Raw genomic sequence first — 21,508 nt, 5'->3', positions numbered from 1 at the left:
TTATTTAACATCACATACCAGGGACTACATAGCACCTACGTAGCTGGGCTCACCCCCAGATGGCCCCAAGGGCTTGGCTCGGACCCATCCCATGGCAGAGCCCATTTCCCATCTCCTCTACATCACTTTCTCGCTCCCAGCACCTTGTGGCCAAGAAGGCCTGACCTGAGCCCCACTTTGAGAGCTGAGCTGCCCTCTGGGGCTGACAGCTCTTTAATTGCCTTTCATGAAATACCCTGCCACAGCCCGGAGTGCAAAAGCTCAGATAAGAAACCATCTCTAACCCATTCTGGCTGCAGCATGGTTTGCCCAGGGACCCCCCCTGCACCACAGTGGGGTTTGGGGGTTCATGGGCAGGCTTAGGCAATGTCAGAGCAGCAAGGGACCAAAAACCTCCCCAAAATATTGCTCTTTAGGCATAAGTTGTGATTTGTCCTTCCAACAACTTCTCCGCATTTTTGTTCAAGTCCTCTTACTTTTGGAAAAAAACAAAAGCATCCCCAGACTCCCTGCATGGGGTTGGCTTGTTTCTGCAGGCGATTTGCAGAGAGCAGAATCAAAATTAGCTGTGTTTCAGAGGTAGTAAAACACCTCAGATTGGCTTCACAAAAGGTGTGCGAGGAGGATGCTGGAGTAACACCCGCGGGCACTGGGAACGGGGCATGCTTCTCCCAGGGAAGGGTCCTTCCCGGTTTGATCCATGGCTCCCTGGTTTTCCATCGAGACCTTGCAGAGGGCTCCTGCCTTGCCAGCCATGACCCACCATCGCCTCCCCCCGCCCCTCACAGCCCCCCACAACCGATGGCTCCCTGGAAAACACAGCACGCCCGAAGCCTGGCGTCCTGGCCCGTGTCCGGCCAAGGCCAAGGGCGTGGGATCCCAGCACCACCTCCTGGCAACACACCGCCGTGCATGGCCCGCACGCCAGCTGCGGCCAAAAATCCCCCAGCAAGCCATGGGGACCACCCGGAGAGAGAAACCGGGGGCTGCACAGACCCCAGCCTTTCTTGTGTCTGTCCAAGCCTGGGTATTTTCCCCTTTCCCCAGCATCACGGCCGGCCCCGGGGTGGCTGCAGGAGCAGGACCCCCAATTGCATCCCCTGGTGAGCAGCAGCTGCCTGCAGTGGGGTGAATAGTGGCGCGGCTCACCCAAGAGGCGACCGAATTTAATTCAAGATGAATGGGCACCTCCCTGCCGCCCATGACATTTTCATTGCGGGCTAACAAGGGGAGAAAAATCCAATTAGGTGACAAAGGGGATCCCTAATCGGCCGTGCAGCCCGGCGCAGGGCAGCCAGGACAGCACCGTGTCCCGCGGGAGAGCAGGGACAGACCATGGGAAAACAAGAAAGCCCTCCCAAAAAGTCCTCTTGTGATATTGCAAAAGCCAAACCATAGGATGGCAAGGCTGCTGAAGTGCACACAAAAAATTTAGTTAAAAAGACAGTTGCTGTTTGCACCCCCGGGGTCCCATCTGTAAGTCTCCCACGTCACTGAGATAAATGTAAAGTGGCCCAAAGTGAGCCAGGCAGGGCAGGAGCATCTCACAGGTACAGAGCCGGATGGCAGCGGGATAAATAACCTGCAGCCAGGAGCACGCTGCTCCTGAAAGAAAATATTGTAATAAAATTTGGCAGGCTCTTTCCGGGGCATCCACCCACCACCGAGTACTTGATGAAACTCAGTTCCAGGAGCAGGTGAGGATCAACCACATCAAGGTTTATTACCAAAGGAGCAGTTTCAAACCACAAAAGATTTCAGCTAACACTTGGTTGCAGTTTTTTCCAGCAACAGGTGCCCTTTCACAGTTTTAATGCATGCCGCCAGCAGTACCATTTATCTCCAAACTCTGGCACCTAATCAGGGGGGGATTTGATGGGAGGACCTCCTCAAGCACAAAACCCCCTCCTGCCCAAATGCAGGGACATTGGGGCATCACGGGATGCAGCGAGGGCATAGCAGCGCACTGGGAAAAGCAAGGGGGGGGGGGGCACACACATGAATAACAGCTGGGTTTTAAAGGAAGGGTGATAAATGGGAACGCTGCACTCCCTCGGGAATTATTAACGGCAGGGGAGGCTGAAACCTTGGCTTTTCCCCGGTAGCCGGGCTGCGTGGTGAAAGCCAATGGGCGGGAGTGGGTAGGGGGAGCAGATGGCCAGGGGAGGCTGGGGGTCTGGCCAGAAGCAGGGGGTCCCCGCCAGCACAGCGGGCTGTGGCAGGGTACGGCAGCTGCATCACCCGTGGGACACAGCTGGACCATGCGGGGCAAAGGACCCCCAGGGTCCTCTCCTCCCTGGAGTCCCTCAGGCAGCTCCAGCCACAGCTCCAGGTGGCCACCGCCGAGTATTGACCCAGTGCTATCTCAGCTCCCACCTTATCAGGGCAAGGGCCAGCTCTGGGCACCAGCACCTGCCCCATTAATCTTCCCCCTGTCCCACGAGAGCAAGGTCTCGGCAGCTGAAACGACCTGCCCAGGGAGGGAGCGGGAGGGCTTGGGCCACTGGTGCCCAGCGTCTGGGGATGATGGATTGGTACCTGGGAGGTGACAGGGAGAGGGTTTTTCTTTTTCCCTTCAGCTCCTGCCAGTGCCCCTGCCCTGGGGAGGGGAGTATGAGCAGGCAGGTGCCTTTATACCTGGGTATATTGGTGGCAGCATTTTCCACTGAAATTTGGGTACTGAAGACTGAGGAAGAGAGTAAACGAGCTCCACTTGCATACACAGGGTGGGAAGGGAGGGGGAGGTAATTTCGCTGTGATTGCTATCTGAAATAATGAGCTGAGCCTGAGTGAGGAGCCCATGCTTCATCCACATCCTTCAGGGTGAAGATGGAGACATGATTCCTCACGCTGGGGCCCGCTCCAGGCAGAACTGCACAAAGTCCAGGCAAAAATCACATCTGAGGCCCCGGAAAAATGAGGTAAAACCTCGCAGCTGTGGCTGAAATGAAAGCAAAAAGCTTCACGGCTCCTTCATGGCTGCAGCTGTGCAACGCCTGGCTGCAGGGATTAAATGCAATCAGAAATGTCCATGGGGACCATTAAACACAAAACCTGTGTGTGTCCCTCAGGGAGGGAAGCCCTATGCTTTCACTAGGGCAGGAGACCCAGCGATGATGGGGGGGGCTGAGGTGGTCCCAGATGCCTCATCCCCACCACCCTGCTTTCGCCCATGCCCCAGTGGACACCACTACAAGGGTGCATGGAGCTGTTGAGGGGCCAGCAAGTGCGCAGCAGCAAACTCATGTCTCCTACTTGCCCCAGCGTGGGTTCTCTAGGAGCATCCCCAGTCAGAGCATTAACCAGGGAAGCAGGATGACCCGAGCAAAACCAACACCAAGTTTTTGCCATAAAACCCACCTGAGGACACTGTGTGTCTGGAAATGAAGAAAGATGCCATGGACGTTATCATGCTCCTCCTCCTCCAGGGAGGCAGAGCATCACTAAACAGTCTAAGCTGGGAAGAGTCTAAGTTTGCCAGCCAGGGACTTGGATTCACAAGCAGATAGGACCTGCTCAGAAGTTAGTTAGCACGGCCTAGCCCAGTTCCAAATACAAATACACACTGATTTATCCTTTTCTTCTTCACTATGAAGCCCACAGCTCAAAAGGGGAGATGTGCCCTGGGTCAGTTCTTGTTAGAAAGCAGGGCTGCTGCATCAGTCACGTGCTGAAAAGCCTCTGAGTGGAGGAGAGGATACTGTGGGGAGAGAGGCCACGCCAGTGACTGCTCCTTGGGGAGCTCACTGCTTGGTTGATGCCTTTGCCCTCTCCTTAAAAGCCCCTTAAACATTCAGGTTACATTTCCTTCAATGCAGAAAGGCCCAACTCTTTTGGCAAGGGTGCCACCTGAACCCCAGGCAGGGCTTGAAGGCGGCTTGGGGGCGCTGACACCTGGCGCCGTCCCCCCTCCCACCCTCCCCGTCTGGGCTGTGCAGACGGGATGGAGTTTCCCCCTTCCTTACACAAACTTGGGATCTCCTTTCAGCTATTGCTTTTTTTGTATTGATTTTTAAAAGGGGGCACTGCAGCTTTAAAGAGCTTCCCAGACTTGCCTTTGTGACCGGAGGAGAGGGTGGGGTGGTGGCGGAGGTGGGGACCCAGAAGAATGAAATAAAGAGAAGTACAACAAAAAGAAGTTAAAAGTGTGAGTGACAAGTTTTCGGCAACAGGCTTCAGCCCCTGTGGGGTCGTTTGGGTGAAGAATGGCAACAAATGAACAAATGAGCTGGATTTTCATGCTTGGTGGACGGTGAATGAATAAGCATCTTTTAAAACCCTATCAGGAACTCTTTGGATTGTCATTATAGCTGGGAGGAGGGGGGGAAAGGCAGACTTTTGAGGGCTGACCATGTGAAAGAATCCCGATTCTTCGCCTTTTCTCTGCCGGCGAGCGCGGCTACACTGAAACGTGCGGGCGGTGCGGGAGGACGGACGTGCAGCCACAGCCGAGCATCCTGCCATGGCCTGGCACAGGAGCACCTCCAGGGGACACCGGGGTGCCCCGATGCACGAGGCAAGAGAGTCTGCTCTGCTTGCAGGAGCCCCCACTGATTCCCAGTGGCGTGGAGGGGACAGGCAGTGGTTTGCAGCCCCGGCTGCCTCCTCCGCCAGGAAACCTGACTGCAATGTCAAAGGCAGACAATGTGAGAGGGCAGGAGGCGACTCACTTAAAGCCATATTTAGAGCACAGAATGGAGGCCTGAGGTCAAAGGAATTGCCCTGGGATTATGGGAATCACCTTCATTTTCTCGCCAGCCTTCAGACACGAGGGAGCCGGCCAGGAGCAAGGAGGAGGGGGACAAGTTTGTTGCTGAGGAAAGGACTCCGGTGTTTCCCCTTCCCTGGCCCTGGCAATGAGCCTGGCCTCTCTGAGCCATGCAGATAATTTACAGGCTCTGTTTTCAACTGTTTGTTATCCTCAATCCCCCATTTTAACCTTGAGCAGAACAGAGCATTGGTGAGGCAGTTGCAGGAGACTCCACTTTGGAGGCATGGGCAGTGTTTGCTGAATATCCCTACAGCCAGAGTTCAGCAGCAAAATGCAGCTATGAAGGGGAGGGAAGGTTCAGGAGGAGGCAGGTTTAAAGCCTCCTTATTTCTGTAATAGAGGATAATATCACATATGCAAAAATCTTCTTGTCTAAACAGAGAGAGACCTAAAACTGAGTGTTGGGGGCATGAAAACATCAGCTTGTAGTGAGGGGGTCTCCCCTGGCTGCAAAAATAAAAGCTGAGTCTGCCTTGCATGGGATTTCAGCAACCAAACCTGGCAGCACCCAGGCTAAGTTTGTTTTCAACCCGTCACCTGCAAGTATGCGAGCGCACAAGCCGGTGTCTCTGAAATGGTTGCAGTCCCAGCGGCCACCTGTTTCTTCCACATCAAAAAGTCCGGAGGCCATTACAGCAGCCGTGGTTATAAAGGCTGGGCACTGGCGCTGGGACAGCCCCATCAAGAGAAATGAGACCATCATGCACTAAACATAGAGAAAAGATAAATGGAAAAGGAGTCTTTCAGTCTTCATTATCAAGTTTCCATGGGTTTGCCAAAACCATAGCAACCAGTTCAAGCAATGATTAACCTAATAATGTGGAGGCAAAGAAAAAAAAAATGCATTCAAGCCCCTAAAGAAGTCACTAGTTCTCCAGAGGTAGTAAATCCACCCGCCCCCCCCGCCCCCCCCCCCAGCATATAGCCCCACGGCTGGAAGACCAGAAGCATCCTAAGCCTCCAGAGAAAAGAATCTGCAACACAGTAAAACCTACTAAAGTGACCACTTTCTGAAAATACTGCTGTATAAACACCTTTTGGGACTTTTGTAATACCTGCTCTTCACGGGGCTCTCAGGCTCTTCTTGCCTCTTTTCTTGCCCATATAGACCCTGAGCTCCCTTTCACAATTTTTTGCAAAAATGCTACTTTTGCAGACTGAGTGTGGTGTTATCCTCCTCAGTCCCGCAGCACACGCAGATAGCTAAGGCAAGGTGATACCTCCCGTAGGGAGATATCAGAGTGGAGCTGGACTAGCAGGGAAAACATTAAATGATTTTATCACCCAAATAACCACGGTGTTTCGCCTGTGGCCACACACAGAGGCCTTGGAGCACTTTGCAGACTGTTAGAGTATGAAAACAATACGCAATTCAGCCAGAAAGGGGGGAAGGGGGAGGAATACTATTAGGTCTTTCATTCTGCCTATCTGATCTACGACGCAGATAGATCACGTTCAGGACTATAACAGTACACACAGAGATAGGCACACACTGCCTTTTCCTAGTCCTCAACCTTGCCCCATGGCCTGTGTTTCTCCAGCAATGTGGGTATTGCTTCTCAAAGCAATGAATAGGCAAAATAGTGGGGCTCTGCATGGATGAACGGGTCCCAGGAGGCAGCAGAAAGAGCAGATCTCAAAAAAAGCTCAACTAGAAAGTGAGACCTGCTCGCCTTGCTTGTCAGCACGGGCACCACGGTGCCCTCGCTCCCTTCTCCCAGGTGCATGGGGCACCTGCAGCCCCTCTCTGTGGGACAGTTCATTGACCGAGACTGGATCAAGTGCACAAGAACAGATCACTGCTTCTCAAAAATCCACCAAGCCCCATGTGTTTTCTGAGCTGCGAAGTGTCTGGTTAGCACCAGGGCCAAGCTGGCCTCTCCCTTCGCCGCAGGACTGGGCTATGTTGCCTGCAGTCCACCTGAATGCACAAGCACTCCACAGCTACCCTGCGCCTGGGCTGGGTCCAGCAAGTCCGAGGAGAGACACACCGGGCAGGGGTCCGCACCAGGAGGGATTCCCCATGACCCAGTCCCCGGCCAGGGCGGACCCCGAAGGCTGAACCCCGGCGGGGGGGAAGCAGCGGCGCACGGAGGCCTGGGGGGAGCACCGCGGCCCGGCCCGGCCCGGGCCGCCGCCTTCAGCACCATGGCCAGAGCCCGCGGCGCCGATGCGGGACGGGGCGCAGGGGACGCTCTGCGCACCGCTCCGCGCACCGCGCACCGCACCGCGCACCCACCATCCCCCAACCCCTCCCCACGCCGGTGGGTCTCCCCCACCCCCGCCCGCCCCACGGCTCCCGGGGAGCGGGAGCAGCGCGGAGGGGGGGATGGAGGGGGATGCCCCCCCGTCGGCGGGGCGGGGGGGGGCGGCGGGACACGGCCCCCGGGATCCCGTACCCGGTCAGGTTTCACTCTCGCCCCTTTTGTTGCGGTGCGGGAGGGAGGTGTTGGGGGGGTGTTTGTGCGTGCGTCTTTGTTTCCAGTAACCAAATTTCTTTTGTTCTACAAATTGCCTCAATAGCGTCTCTTTGCCGCGGGCAAACGGGCTCAGCTGAGAACAATTAGCATCACAATGGGCTTTTGGCCTCGCGGGCCGCTTTGTCTAGCGACTGCCGCCCCGCTGGGGCAGCGCGGAGAGAGGAGGCGGCCCGGCCGTAAATCTACCAGCTACAAATTGAGTCCCTGGGAGGAGAGGGCTGGGAAGGACTCGCGGGATTCATGCGGCTTCTCTTCTCTTCTTGCCGTGGCGTGGGAGGTGTTGCTTTTCCCACCTCCTGCGTTTTTAACCGGCCTGACGCTCCCCGCCCCGCTCCAGCCCCCCGCTCAGGGCTGCAGGTTCCGACTGCGGCCGCTGCCCCCCGAGCACCGCGCCTGCCCCGGCTAAGCCCTCCCCCGGGGAGGACGGGGTCGGGCTGGGGCAACGCTGCCCCGGGCACCCGCACCGCCCCGGGAGCTGGAGCGCTGTGCCCCGGGGACATCCCCAAAATAGCCCCAGGGCCGAGCCGGGCGCTGAAAATCCGCCTGCGTGGGGAGGGCTGCAGCAGGGCGCACCTTGCCGGGACGCGACGGGCAGAGCGGGGCGGCTGCCCGGCGGGACGGGGTACCACACGGGCCGGCCGCAGCCCTGCGGGAAAGGGCGTCAGCAAAGAGAGGCCGGTTTTAAATGCGCGCGTGGGTCCCGACGGGCACACGCCGGCGTGCGCACTGGCGCGGGACCCCGCTGCGCCGCTCTCCATCGCCGCTCCTCCCCGCGCAGGGGAGTGCCCCCGCGCCGGGCACACCGTCCCCGCACCGGGTACACCACCCCGGCACCGGGCACACCGCCCCCGCGCCGGGCACACCGCCCGGGGCCCCGCGCAAGCCCCCGCAGGGCCGGCGCTGCCCTCCCCGGCGCGGGCTGCGCGCGATTTTGAAACCTCGGTGGGAAAAACACGGCGTTGCACAGGTCTGACCGCGGCACACTTTATTCTCCTCTTCTTCTTCTTCGAAAAAAAACCAAAATACAGCCGCGGCTCCCCTCCCCGATACAAACAGCCGGACCACCGCTGGCAAAAACACTCTTATATACAAAATATATATTTGTTACGAAATACAATCAATAAATACCGATAGCGACAAATTAATATAATTTACCGTTTCCGAGTACAAAACCGTGATTTGTTTTTGTCCGGCCGCTCCCGCTGCGCTTCAGCCAAGCGGGACGGGGCGGGGGGTAGCGGGGCGCCCGCCGCCCCCCGGCGCCCAGCGCGGGGAGGCCCCCCTCCGCCCCGCCGGCTCTCTGAAGGCCAAAAGCGGGGGGAAAGCAGGCGGGCGGCGGGCTCAGAGGAAGGCGGGGAAGGCGGCGGGGCCGCGGCGCAGGGCGGCGGGCGGCGGGGCGGCGGGGCAGGACGAGTCCCAGGGCCCGGGGGAGGCGGCGGCGGCCGCGGGAGGGGGCGGCGGCGGGGGGGGCTCGGGCAGGGCCTGCTCGGCCAGGCGGAGGCTCTGGGTGAGCGCCCAGATGTAGTTGTGGGCGAAGCGGAGCGTCTCGATCTTGGTGAGCTTGGCGTCGTCGGGGAAGGTGGGCAGGACGCTGCGGAGCGCGTCCAGGGCGGAGTTGAGGTGGTGCATGCGGTTCCTCTCCCGGTCGTTGGCCTTCATGCGCCGGCTCCTCTTCTGCTTGCTGAGCAGCCCCTCGCTCCGCGCCTTGCCGCGGCCCCGCCGCGCCTTCCCCTTCCTGCGGGCCGCCGCCTCCCGCGGGGCCAGGGCGGTGCGGACCGGCGAGGCGCCCCGGCTGCCCGCGGAGCCGCCGCCGGCCGCGGAGGAGGCGTCCTCGGCGCCGCCGAAATAGGGCTGCCCTTCGCCCGGCGAGCGGTCGCTCTGCGGGGCCATCCTGCAAAGCCAAGCCCTCGTTAGCCGGCGGGGAGCGGCACTGCGGCCGGCCCGGGGGAGCCCTCTCCCCCGCGGCTGTACCTGCTGAGCCCGGGCGAGGCTGCGGGGCAGGAGAGTGGCTCTCGCTCCGCGCCCCCCGCCGCTCCCCCCTCCCCGCTTTCCCTCGAGTGCGGGCAGGAAAGGTTGCGCGGCCGGCACACGACTGCCGTTAAGCCCCTATATATATAGGGCCGGCAGACAATGGGGATTTCCCGGCCGGGCGGCGTGTGCGCCCCCCCCGCCCGCACCCACCCCTTGGCACGCTTTTATCTTATCAGCCCGGCGGGAGCGTGCCGGGCCCGGCACCGCCCGCCGCCCCGGCCCCGCCACGCGAGACCCCTCCGGCTCCCACGCCGCGCCGCGCCGGGACCCCCAGCCCCACCCTCTCCCGCCGGCCCGGCCCCCGCCCGCCCTCCCCCGGGACGGGACCCCCGAGCCGAGCCGCCGACCCCGAACGGGGCGACCGCGCACGCCGGAGCTCCGCGGGAGGGCTGCGGCGGGGGTCGGGGCGGGCGGCCCCGGCACAGGGCCCCGGCGGTGACAGGGGGCTCCCGAATACCCGGCAGCGCAAAGCGGGGCAGCGCCGGGCCCCGCGCCCCCGGCGGGGTCCCGCCGGTGCCAGCCCTGGGGGAACTCCGCGGCCCCGCTCCGGCTCCTCTCCTCTCGGCAGAGCCACAACCACCTCCCGCCTCCCCGGCGCTGCGGGGCGCTCCCGTGACCCCCCCTCCGCCCCCGGGGGAGAGCGAGGGGACCCTGCCGCCTCCCGCGGCCCCTTTCCTCGCCCCCGCAGCGCCGGGGACAGCCCCGCGCCGCCCGGGCACCGACTGGCGGAGCTGCGGGCGCTGCCCTGCGGGCGGCGAGCGCCGGCACCGGGAGGGGAGACACGCCGTTCTCCTGCCCCCCCCGCGCCGTGTCTTTGCTCCTCCCGGGGAAACGGGGGCTGGGTCCCGCGGGGGAAGGGTCCCCCCGCAGCCCCCGGCCACCCCCGCTCCGCCAGCCCGGCGCTGGGCCCGGGGAGGACTGCTCCGCCGCCGGGGCTCGGTGCGCAAAACGTGCCGGGGACTTTTGCGCACCGGCTGCGGCGGGCGGCGGGGACCGGCCCGGGCCCGGGGCACCTTTCCCCGGCGGAGGGCGGGGGGCCGGGGACGGCGGGGCCGGGCCCCCCCAGCACGGCCCGACGCCCCCGGGGGTGCGGGCAGGGCCGCCGGGAGGGGTCAGTCCCGGCAGGGCGGGAGCCCCCCGCTCCTTCACCAAAGCGGCGCGGTGGATCGCGGCCGGGGATACCGGCGCCGGGAGCGGCCGGACCGGGCCGACCGGGCCGCGGCGGGGCGGGGGCAGCTCCCCCGGCCCGGCCCGCTCCCCGGCCCCGCGGGGCGGCCGCGGCCGGTGCGATGCGGGGCGGTGCGGTGCGCGCTGCCTCTCCAGGGGCGCGGCGCGGCGGGCGGGCAGCCCCGCTCCCCCGCGGCGGCGGCGGCGCTCGGAGGGAGGGGGAGCGGGGCCGAGGGGGGCCGGCCACCGCGGCGGCTCGGGCGCCCCTTCTCGAGGGGCGGCCCGGAGGGCAGGGGAGGATGAATAGGAAGGGCCCGGCGGGGTTTTTTTTGTGCCTGTGCAATTGGATGACAAAAAAATCTGGCGAGCGAGTTTCCAAGCCTCAGACTGCCCACTTCAAACGTCCTTCAAACAAAAGCTGAAGAGGAAAAGAAAGCCCCACCTGGTACCGCTGTTTGCTAAAATAATAATAAATAGATTTCGTTTAATAAATAATTACAAGAGATTGTAAAGTGGAGTGCTTTGGGAAGCATTAATCATGGGGCTGGGGGCAGACATCACCTGCTGGCAAACAAGACAACTTTATTGTTAAATCACCTTCCCACTGCCACTTTCCGATAACTCCCTCCCGTCGCCACAAAGCCCGGCCGGGTATGTTTACTCATAGTTAGCATAACAAGCACCATATTACCACAAACGTGATAAAAATCTCCGGGGGCACCGCGGCGGGCTCCCGCTCACACCTGGCCGGGCCGCCCCGGCGCGGAGCTGGCACCCAACGGCCCTTCCAGGAGGGGCCCTTCTGCCGTTTACATTGGGCTAGTTTATGCTGCTTTATAACAGGTTTACTGCAATCCCTATCTCCCGGCCCTATTTGTCTTATTTTATTGAAAACATATGGTAACCAGCCCAGCCCCGGCGCATCTCTCGCCTGCCAGGCGTCGGGGACGTTTTGCGAGCCGGGGCTCGGCCGCAGCCCGCCCGCCCGCCGGGGGCTGCTTGCTCGGGAGAGGGGAGGGCGGATAAGGTCGGGCCCGCTCCCGACCCCTCTCCCCCGGGGCCGAGGGACCGCCGGCCGCTCTGCGCCCTCCGCCCGCCCCGGGGCCGCCGGTGCGCGCCCGCGCCTCCTCCCCGCGGGGCCGCGGCGGCAGCGGGGAGCGCACGGCGGAGGCACCTGCGGCGGGGCCGCCCCTTCCTTGCCCCGCTCCCCCCCCCGGCCGGGGCTGCTCAGGAGGTACCGTGATTTGCGGGGCCATATGTCGAGCGGCTCGGCGGAGCGCAGCCCTTCAGAGCCGGAGCAGCTGCTGCCCCGGCCCTACCTACCCGGCGCATAATACCTGGGAGCCGCAGCCCCGCGTCCCCCTTTGAGCGGGCAGCGCGGCTGGGCCGGCTCCGCGCCTCTGTTTTGTGACTTTATTGTGGCGCCCAACAGATGCACGCCTGCCCCTCCTGCCCCTCGTCCCGGTGCGAGCGCGCTGCTCGGGACACAAGGAGCACAGATGCCAGGCGCAAGGTGCACCAGATGCCCCCCTTTGTGAATTCAGACAATATTTCTCCCTTCCTCCCCCCTCCCTCCTCTTCCTACAAGAGGGAGAGGAGAAGGGGCGCAAAAAGAAAAATACTTTTTAAAAAAAAAAGGAGAAGAAAGGAAAGCCCCGGCAAGCGGCGCCGGGAGCGCGTCCCCTGGAGCCGCCCGACGGGGCGCACGGCCGGGCGCAGAGCCGCGTCCCCGGGGAGGGAGCCGGCCCCGGGCAGGGAGAGCGCAGCGCCGCGGGGACACGCCGCCGCGGCCCCGGGGAGGCGGCCGGCCAGGGCGGGCAGGGGCCGGGGGTACCCGCCGGGGTGAAAGGAGCCTCCCCGGGAAATCATTAATTACCCGGCGAGCGCCGAGCAAGCGGCCCCCCGGGGCGGGGAACGGGCAGAGCGGCAAAGGCTGCTTGGGAAAAGGACGTTTCACCACCGTAAATGTTCCCGCCTTTTGTGGCCGGGGTCCGGCACAAGAGAAAGTGTCCAGAGCAACTGGTACATGCACCGAGGGCTTGGCTAGCAAAAGCTCTCCCCGGCGTGGGCCAGGGCTGCTGGCTTTGCCCGCGGAGGCAAAGTGAGCTCTGCTCAAGGCAGAAGGGGCTGTGCAAGGAGTAACCATCTCCCTAAGGTTAGAGCCCCTTCCTGCCATGGACAGCACTGGCACAAATCCCGCCAGCTGCAAATACCGATCCCCTCCGTAACCATCTGGCAGCCCTCACCCTCTCTGTGCTGCAGAAATCTGCCTCAAAGGCCTGATCCATGCCAGAGCTGATGGGTTTTCCTGTAGCCCCACAGGGAGCCGGGCTCAGCATCTCACATACTCTGACTTACAAGGGCTGGGGGCTGAGGCCACTTGGGGGCAGGAATAACCCCATGGAGCCCTGGGGTGAGGGATGCTGTCACTGCAGCAGAAGAGGAGAAGCCCTGATAGTGCAGAGGGAAAGAAAACCCAAGAGTTTCCAGTGTGAGATCCTGCTCTACAGTAAACCTCTCTCCGTGCTTAAAACGCAGCCTCACAGGAGATGGCTTCACAAGGCTGCAAGAGCAGACAGCTGTTCTGACACTGAAACATATTTTGGGTTAGAATGCAACAATCTCAAGCATAGCAAAAACCTGGATTATCTCTGGATAAGAGAGAGGAGAGGAAAAGAAATACCACAGAAAGGAAAGGCAAGGAACAAATACCAAGTACAAAAAGGTCAGTCAGATACTGGGCTGTGATGCCTACAGGTGGGTGCTGTGAAACCTGTTACCTTAAAGTATTTACCCAACCATCTTAGTATCTGCCCGGGTAGGGAAAGATGGTCCTCACCTCTCTGGGAGTCGGTTGCCTCCCACCATTGCCAGTTCTGCCAGGCTTGCTCCCCTCTCCACTTGTGGCAAGTGGTTCCTTGCCCCAGCCCATTTCTCCTGCCAGAAAGAGGGTTTCTCCTCTACCCTGATGACAGCCTGGGCAGACAGGATGGGTTACACATCCAGCACACTCTCTCATCTGGGTTTTCCAAGTGCTTTAAGCTTTACAAGTTTCTGGCAAGATCTCGCAGAAGCCACCACCACCACAACATTCCTCTGATGGTTGAATGAAACACAACGGGGGCTTAACAGGCGTTCAAGCACATGTCCGTCTTTAACTTGCCAGCAGCCCCAGTGGCTCAGAGTAAGCCCATGATTGTGTATCTGCCTGCATGGAAATCTCAAAGAATAACCGTAATTAGAAATTTACTGTCTCCACAGCTACAATTCCACAGAAGGAAGCTTTTATGGCAGGATATCTCCAGCACTCGGACTTCACCATCTGGCAGTGGTCATCTTCAGCTACCAGTTGGACAACACAGACTTGAGGCTTCAGTATTCGTTTGCATCAACCCTCCTTTGGCCATCAATATATATTCACAGACCATGGATATGCTGATCTCAGACTGCCATCTTCCTGATCAGCACTTCTCTCCTGTAAGGGCTAAAATCTAACTTCTGGCATTTTGATGCATGATGAGGTTATAAGTGGTGTGGACTGGTCATATTGGCTCGTTCTGAAACTCCTCACCCCCCAGTTGCCCATCAAACAGACAGATGGTGCTTTCCAACCTCCAAAAATAATTAAAGATGTGCTTTTCTCTCTGATTTAGAGGCTCCACCGGTCAAACTTTGAACATACCAGAAGGCACCAGAGCTGGCTTTTGAGAAATGAAAAAGCTGCTAAAAGCCAGGAGTCTGGAAAGAAATTCCCCGCCTGGCCTGAAACAAAAGCAGAGGTGCCCTGAGGGACTCACACACCACTAACCCCTCTCCAGGTCTTCATTGAAGCCCTCAACATGAGACAGAGCAAGATGTGGGGGCTTTGACCCTTCCTTTGCAAACTGACGTTGCTGCCACATCACTGCCACTGCTGGGCGATGTGCCCAGCATGGTGCTGGGGTCACTGCTCAAGCCAAATATCCACTGCGAGCAGGAGGGATGTGGATATTTTGTCCACTGGCCCTGTGACCTGCCCAGGACCAGCTCATGCTCCTCCCAGCACCATTCCCAGCTGTGCTGTACACATCTGGCAGCCCTCAGAGCTATGATGACAGTTCTGGTACCAACCATCCCGGTGGGTTGAATGTGGTTGCAGCCCCCACAACCAACCCAAGCAACGCCAGCTGCCGTAGCTCACCTGCCCACATCCCCAACACATGACCCCATCCCCTCCCTGACCATCCCTGTACCAGCCCCATCTCTTCCCGCCTTCTCCCTCCTTCCAGTCTCAGGAAGAAGCATCCCCCCTCACCCATCTTCCTCTGTGCCCAGCCTTGCCACCCCTCTCTCCCATCCCCACATCTTCGTGCCCCTCTCCTGGCATGCCTTGTGCTGGTGTCCCCACCAGGCAGCCTCGGCGCCCCGTCCCAGCTTTCCCCAACTATCCCTGCCCATCTGCACACACCCCACCTTGGTTCCAGATGCTTGTACCGCTCTCCCAACCCTTCATCCAGCATTGGGGTCCATCTGCTGAGACCCTGACCTTTGAATCGGAGCTTTCTCCTGCCCTGCAAAACTGCAGTGCTGAGGGGAAGACAAGTTTATATCCAAAAGGGATCATTTTCTTCCCTGAGTCAAGGTGTATAATGAAGCAGGGGAGACCACGAGTGGCACAGCCCCTCCTGCCAGCCCGTTCCAGAATCTCTGGGAAGGTGAGCAGCCAGCCTGACTTCTGTATCTCCATGAGAAATTATGTATTTGCAACAAAAAGGAAAAAAACTCTGGATATTTTCACACAAAACACCATGCAATCATAACACATAATTTTAGCTGCAGCCCAGCTCTGCAAGACAAGTTACCTGCAGCCTGTATCCGTCCTTGGCAATACGGTTTTAGGGAGCCATGACTGAACCTCATGCTAACAGGTTGTAACAGTGGGAGAAAGGCAGTGATCTCATGGCAGGTAACAGCAGGGAAACCTCAAAGCACTCACCCACCTGGGCGCATCCAGAGCATTTTAGCCATTTGTGTGGCTACACCAGCCCCCAGCTGCAGGGAGGGGAGCACCGGCTCATTGCCGCCGTGCCCGTGCAAGCCAGGCTTGAGCCCGAGCTGTGGGGGATGCTCCAGCCCACAGCCCAAAAGGCAGCCTGCAGGGATGGGGCTCTTGCCCACAAAACCCCTCAGGGATGGAGACCATCCCCAGCCACCCTATGAAGCACTGCCAAGTCCTTTGAAGCCGTGCGAGGGTCTGAGCTGGGTCCCGACCTTGCCGCAGGCCTGTGGCACAGCGCTGGCACCGGAGATGTGGGGGGCACAAGGCTGCTGTCCCCCACATGAATGTACATGTCCTGAGGTCCCAGCAGCTTCCTGGGTTTTATCAGCACCCCTTCATTACCACATTTCTTCAAACCTACTACGGCTCCTTCGGGCGCCCTGCTCCAGCCACCCCCGGCAGCTCCTGGGTACCAGCACCTTTCTGGAGTCTCTGGCTCCGGCAAAGCCCCCGTGCTCAGGGACACATCATCCCACATCCCCTCATCATCTGATATCCCCTTGCTCCGGGGGCTACACCTCCCTCCCCCAGCTCTTCACCGTAATCCTCACCATTTTCCACCATCATTTAAGTTTCTGAAGTAATTTCTTTTTTCTTTTTTGTCCCTTTTTTTTTTTTTAAAGCAAACCATCTACCATATGTTCTGCCCTGAAAGGGGTAATTGTTAACAGATCATTAAAACACCGTGGCGAGTGCTCTGAGATTCCTTCCCTCCATCTTATGCATTATCCTGTCTCTGTCACCCTTTCAATGCGGCTTTGAGGGCTCTGCTTTTCTAACTTCCTTCTCGGGGGGAAAAAAAAAAGAGAGAGAAAGAGCCACTAAAGTGACCCTCTTCACAGCTCTCCTCCTTGCTTTTCAATGTCTTTTTTGACACCCAACAATAATCGGGGCGGGGGGCTGGCGTGCCGCCGCTGCTGCTGCCAGGCTGGGGACGGCAGGGCCGCATCCTGCCCCATTCACAGGGCACCGGGGTTGAGAAGGCAGGGCAAGGTGCAGCAGGGGTGCTCCAGCTGTCCCACGGGTGATGATGGCCTCTCCTTCCACTGTTAGGCAATGGGGCCGCTCGCCATGGGATGCTCAAAAGGTGCATCACATCTGTCCCTGTCCCTTTGTCCCTGCTCCTGGGATGAGGGCTGTGGGATGACCCTGTGACACACACACACATCCCAGACTGAGAGAGAGTATTTCTTACAAAGCTCATTTCCTTAGGTGGGCCGGATGCTTTTGGTGGCACAAATACATTTTATACAGAAATAAGCTAACAGCTGGCTGGGAACCGAACTAAGCCCAGAGATGGAGCTGTTTTGGGGGACTTGGATATTTCACCTTCCTTTCCTGGAGAATGAACACTATTTTAGGAAATACCAAATGCTGGGAAGCTGAGGACCATCAGGGCATGGACTGCTTTTACCTGAGCCACTGTCTCAGCTGAGGTGAGCACAGGCACAGCACCAGCATCTGTCCCCTTTGCTGGGCCAGGAAGCTTCCCAGAGCCATGCCCACGTGTCTCCCAGCCCCATGCACAGGGAGAGGGACCCCGGGAGGGCTGTGAGCACCATTAGCAGCAGCAGTCCTGTTCAGTGCTGTGTTTAGCGATGCCATTTTACAAGGAAAGCAAGCCAGCAAAGCCACATCAAGCCTGGAATATGCCTGATGATGTGGCAAGCCAGGGGACTGAAAATCATCACCATCACCTCGGATGCCCTGAGATGAGCCAGGAGGGCTTGCAGCTGCACAGCCCCTCACCACCGAGAGAATGGTGAGAAGAAGACCCAAGAGAGGCAAAGGCATGTCCCAACAGCAGCGTTATATACACCCGATTCCAGCATGACGGCTGCCAAACTCAGTGAGCACCAGCAGCAAAGGTCTTGGATTGAGGGAGACCTCGTCACAGGCTCCCTACTTTTATGATTGGAAAGGTCGAGGCTTTCAGAGCTCACACTTAACATTCCTTACCTGCATCTTCTCCCCTTCCACCACAGACTTGGCCATCCCCCCAGAGGACCATGTACCCTGACTCACTGCAGCCTGCAGCCGAGCTTTGGGCACTGTTTGCACGGCTCCTCCGGTGTAGGCACCTTTCCCAGCACCAGCATGAAGCCCTTTGAATTTGCCCTTACCCATCCCAGCAAAGGAGCGTGCTGCATGAGACCGGAAAGTGCCCAGCACCATCGCTGGGAAACATGGGAAGGAAGCAGCTGTCCTGGTCAGCAAGACACAGTTACATTTGAAAAAACCCAGAAACTTCAAAGCCCTGCACACAAACTTCTCCAAGACCCAATATTCTCCAGCAGCTCAATGGCTTTGCCAGCACCTGCACATAGCTCCAGGAACCTCACAGAGAGCTCCTTCCTCACTCAGGCACCTACCAGCCTGACACCCCAGCCCATTCCCCCCCAGCTCTTGCCCTTCAGCCAACAGGTTTGTCCCAGCACCCTCCAAACCCCCCAGGGCGTTGTTATGCTTATTTTAACCCAGCAAGCTGTAGCCTCAAGCAGGAGGAGACCGTGCTGCTTTGCTTTGCTCCAGCCAAGGGATCAGCCCCGCACGGTTCCCACTGCGGGGTCACCGAGCATCCTGGGAGTGCTGCAGTAAGCGATGCTCAGCCAGTGCTGGCAGCTCCTTGTGCTTCCCCAGGCAAAGCCTCCCCATCCCCAAAACCTGCTGCAGGCAGTAACACCCCCACCCGTGGCGCTGCACCACAAGAAATCTCCAGAGAGGGCTGAGCGCTGTGACAGGGGTGTGATCTGCAAACGGGTACCCAACGCCCAGAAGCACGAGGCGGCTTTGCCCTGTTGTGCACATCCCACGCAGATCGGCTCTTCTTCTCTCCTTTCCAGGACAGCAGCTTTCACCTACCTCTACCTCTTCATCAAGGAAAAAACTTTCCATGGAAGAAAAAGTACCTCCTTCAAGGGAGCATGCTGGAAACGGGCAGGACACCCACTTTCCTGAGGGGATTTAACAGCTGCCTTTGCTGAGGGCTCTTATCACTGCTGCGAGGCAAAATTTTAGCTCTTATAGCTGCAGAGACAGACTTCAGGCCAGGAGCTGAATCCAAATGAGAGCAGTACTCCCATCCCGGGTACGAAAACAGACTGGGGCTGGATCAGTTTTAAGCACAATGGACTGAACGTAATTTTGACAAGTTAAACAGCAGCATTGCTCTCACCACCACAGATATAGATGTCGCCCTCTCTCCCCCCTCCCCAGAAAGGCGTAGACATCAAACGAAGATGCAAACCCAGAGCAACTTCATGTGCCACCAATGTGCTCCGGGTCGAGCTGACCTCCCTGGCCCAGTGGAGCCCAGAGAATCCCGGGCAGTGGGAAAACCTGCAGTCCGAGGCTGAACACCCACCAGATTATTTCTTACCAAGAAGCAATTCCTGAACCCAGGCAAACACCTTTTAATAATCAGCTTGTACAGAAAAGTCACGAGCGCTGGGAAGTCCTAGCGAAGAAAAGGGCCTTAGGAATACAAATCTGCAAAACAACTTTTAGCTAGATGGTTTTTAGATCTTAAACACCGATTTTTTTCCCATCAGTAGGAAATTAGCTCACCCTGCCTCTGAGGCTGGTTTTCCAGGTCAGGTTGTAATGAGCAGCCACATCCCGAGTGCCCGCTCTGCCTCATAAACAGATGCTAATTGCTGCAGAGGTTCAGGGCTAACGAGGGATTTCCAGATTGGGGGGGATGAAGCCCGTGGAAGCTGTACCCACGCGAGGGGGCCTCTTGAAGCAGGGCAGGGGACAGGGCCATCAGAGAAACCCCGGTGCCATATGGACACGCCAAGTAGAGATTTAATTCATGGCGAGCAGAGATTTAATTAGTGCCTTGTGATATGGCATACCCACACCACCAGAGGGAGAGCTGCTCAGCATTTCTCCTCCGGAACTGCGCTAATTAAAGATTTTTATCACGTAACATCATAGTACAGTATATACCATGCACGATGCTCCAGCCAAGCCCTCAGCTCACCAGCATGCATTGCCCAAGTGCTGTGCCAAGACTGTGCCTGGATAGCCTGTAACTATTTGAAATATGAAGGTAAATCTCTATTTCTAGCTGAATGGCACATAATTCTCAGTGCAAAACCCCTCCACGTTGCTGAATTGGTGCAATGACCCTGCTCCCTAAACCCACAGGGGAGGCAGAGCGATTAAATTAGGTATCACTGCCCAGTAGCTCAGCAGGCAGCCGACACTGAGGAGTTGTTGCAACCCTTCAGTTTCCTGGTCGTTGAACAGGCAGCTGCTCCGTACAGCCGTCCCACGACAGGCAGGAAAGCTCCGGGGTGCTGGCAGGAGAGAGGCAACGCAGGGGTCAGGCAGCAAGGACCGGCGGGGGTGATTTTTGCAAGCAGGGAGCACAAACAGCTGCCCAACATCCACAGAGGGCAGAGCGTTGGGAAGCACGAGGAAAGCAGGAGCATGCGGAGGATGAACCATGGGAAGCTCACAGTTGTCAGAGCACTTTAAAATTACACACACACACACAAAAAATCCCGTAACAGTTCCGGGATTTTGCAGAGTTGCCTCAGCCTTTTAAACAGCAGGCAAGGAGCTTTTTTAAGAGCAGGTTTAAGGATGCATCTGCAAGGAGTGGTCCAGATGTGGCTGTTCCTGCCAGGAAGGCAGGGATTGAATTAGATCAGCGTTCTTCACCCATTTTAAAATCAACTTTCACGTCAGCTGTCTGGAAAAGCCCAGATGATCTTCGCTAGTGTGGCCACAGTGGTTTTCACTTACAGCCAGACGCAAAAATCAGACCAGGACAACATTTTGAGTCTAGCCCTTCACATGCTTCCAGGTGATTAGCTTGTGGACATGGGGATGTGCATATTTAAAAAGAAAATGCTGGTAGTTGGATGAGCGATGTGTGTGGAGCATCAGCCAGAGATGAGCTGCAGGTTCACTAATGCCACACCACATCCCCTCCGGACCTCACTCACGCAGATGAACTAGGCAGGACAGAGCACACCCCTGCAGGCTCAGCGGCTCAGGATAAAACCAGCTACTTGTAAGCACACAAAACACCTTGTGCACACTGCAAACCCATTAAAAGATCTGTCTACTAATGGGACATGAGCACAGCACACTGAGAAGAGCCAAGCCTCGTGCTTAAGAGCAAATTCATCCCCCCATCACAGTCTCCCCATCGTCTCCCACAGCTCAGGTGCCTGGAGGCAGCTGAGCAGAGACCTGCTGCCTCCCTCTCCTCCAGCCACCTCCTGATGGGCATCATCCTTCCCTCCAGTCACCATGGGCCTGTGAAGCGAAGAGTTAATTTCCTCAGATCTGAGGGAATGGGAAGGGTCAACAGTATTTGAATTAATCATTTATTAAACAGTCACACATGTTTAGTTCATGATTGTCAGGTAACCCCCCTCCTCAAACACTGCATATGACAAAGAGCACTGAGGATGGTTGAAAATTCAGTACAGCTCACAAATTTCCTTGCTAAAGGAGAACTGCTCCCTGGTATCCCCAAATACTCTCCCTGTTCCATTTAAACCACCCAAATTTTAACCACGCTTCCGTCATCTCCTACTTTTCCAGGTATCTTGTACTTCAAACCACCACAACGTTTACAACACTTAGTAAAGAAAGAAAAATTACCTTTGTCATTCCCTCCTTCACAATTCATTATAGCCTTCCTGCCATCTCAAATTCGAGCATCATTCCCCTTGCTAAAGGCCAGGGCACAGCTCTGCCTCTGACAACACCTTAGCTCTTGTTGCTTTCAGCTCCCACCTTCCCAGCCCACTCTCCACAATAAACCAATTCTGGTTTCAATCCTCCTCTCTTTCACCAGCAGTCAGCTTGTTCCTCCAAAGCTGCCCCCTCCTTTTCCCCTTCCTCTCTTTGTACACAAATCCACCCTTAAAACACACCTTGCTTCTTAACTTACCAAAATACATTATTCAGGACAGAGACCAGCAAAATTTAGGTGACAACGATATGGAGCAATTAAATATGTAACCATGTGCGGGACCCAACGCTAGAGTGTGCTGT

At 58.0% G+C, this 21,508-nt stretch overlaps 1 protein-coding gene across 1 annotated transcript; it reads right to left on the bottom strand.

Moving 5' to 3' along the window:
- Nucleotides 1-8,592: 8,592 nt before the first annotated feature.
- NEUROG3 (neurogenin 3) lies at nt 8,593-9,141 on the bottom strand. Its single transcript, XM_076338161.1, has one exon. It carries the CDS (start codon nt 9,139-9,141, stop codon nt 8,593-8,595), a length of 549 nt encoding a protein of 182 aa, XP_076194276.1.
- Between the last annotated feature and the right edge of the window lie 12,367 nt (nt 9,142-21,508).

Source organism: Aptenodytes patagonicus, chromosome 5 (genome assembly GCF_965638725.1).
Source record: "Aptenodytes patagonicus chromosome 5, bAptPat1.pri.cur, whole genome shotgun sequence".
NCBI classification, from domain to species: domain Eukaryota; kingdom Metazoa; phylum Chordata; class Aves; order Sphenisciformes; family Spheniscidae; genus Aptenodytes; species Aptenodytes patagonicus.
This window is presented reverse-complemented; position numbering and strand designations above follow the sequence as displayed.

Bases quoted from the DNA above. Each gene is read 5' to 3' on its own strand.
- NEUROG3 (XM_076338161.1), bottom strand. From the start codon at position 9,141: ATGGCCCCGCAGAGCGACCGCTCGCCGGGCGAAGGGCAGCCCTATTTC.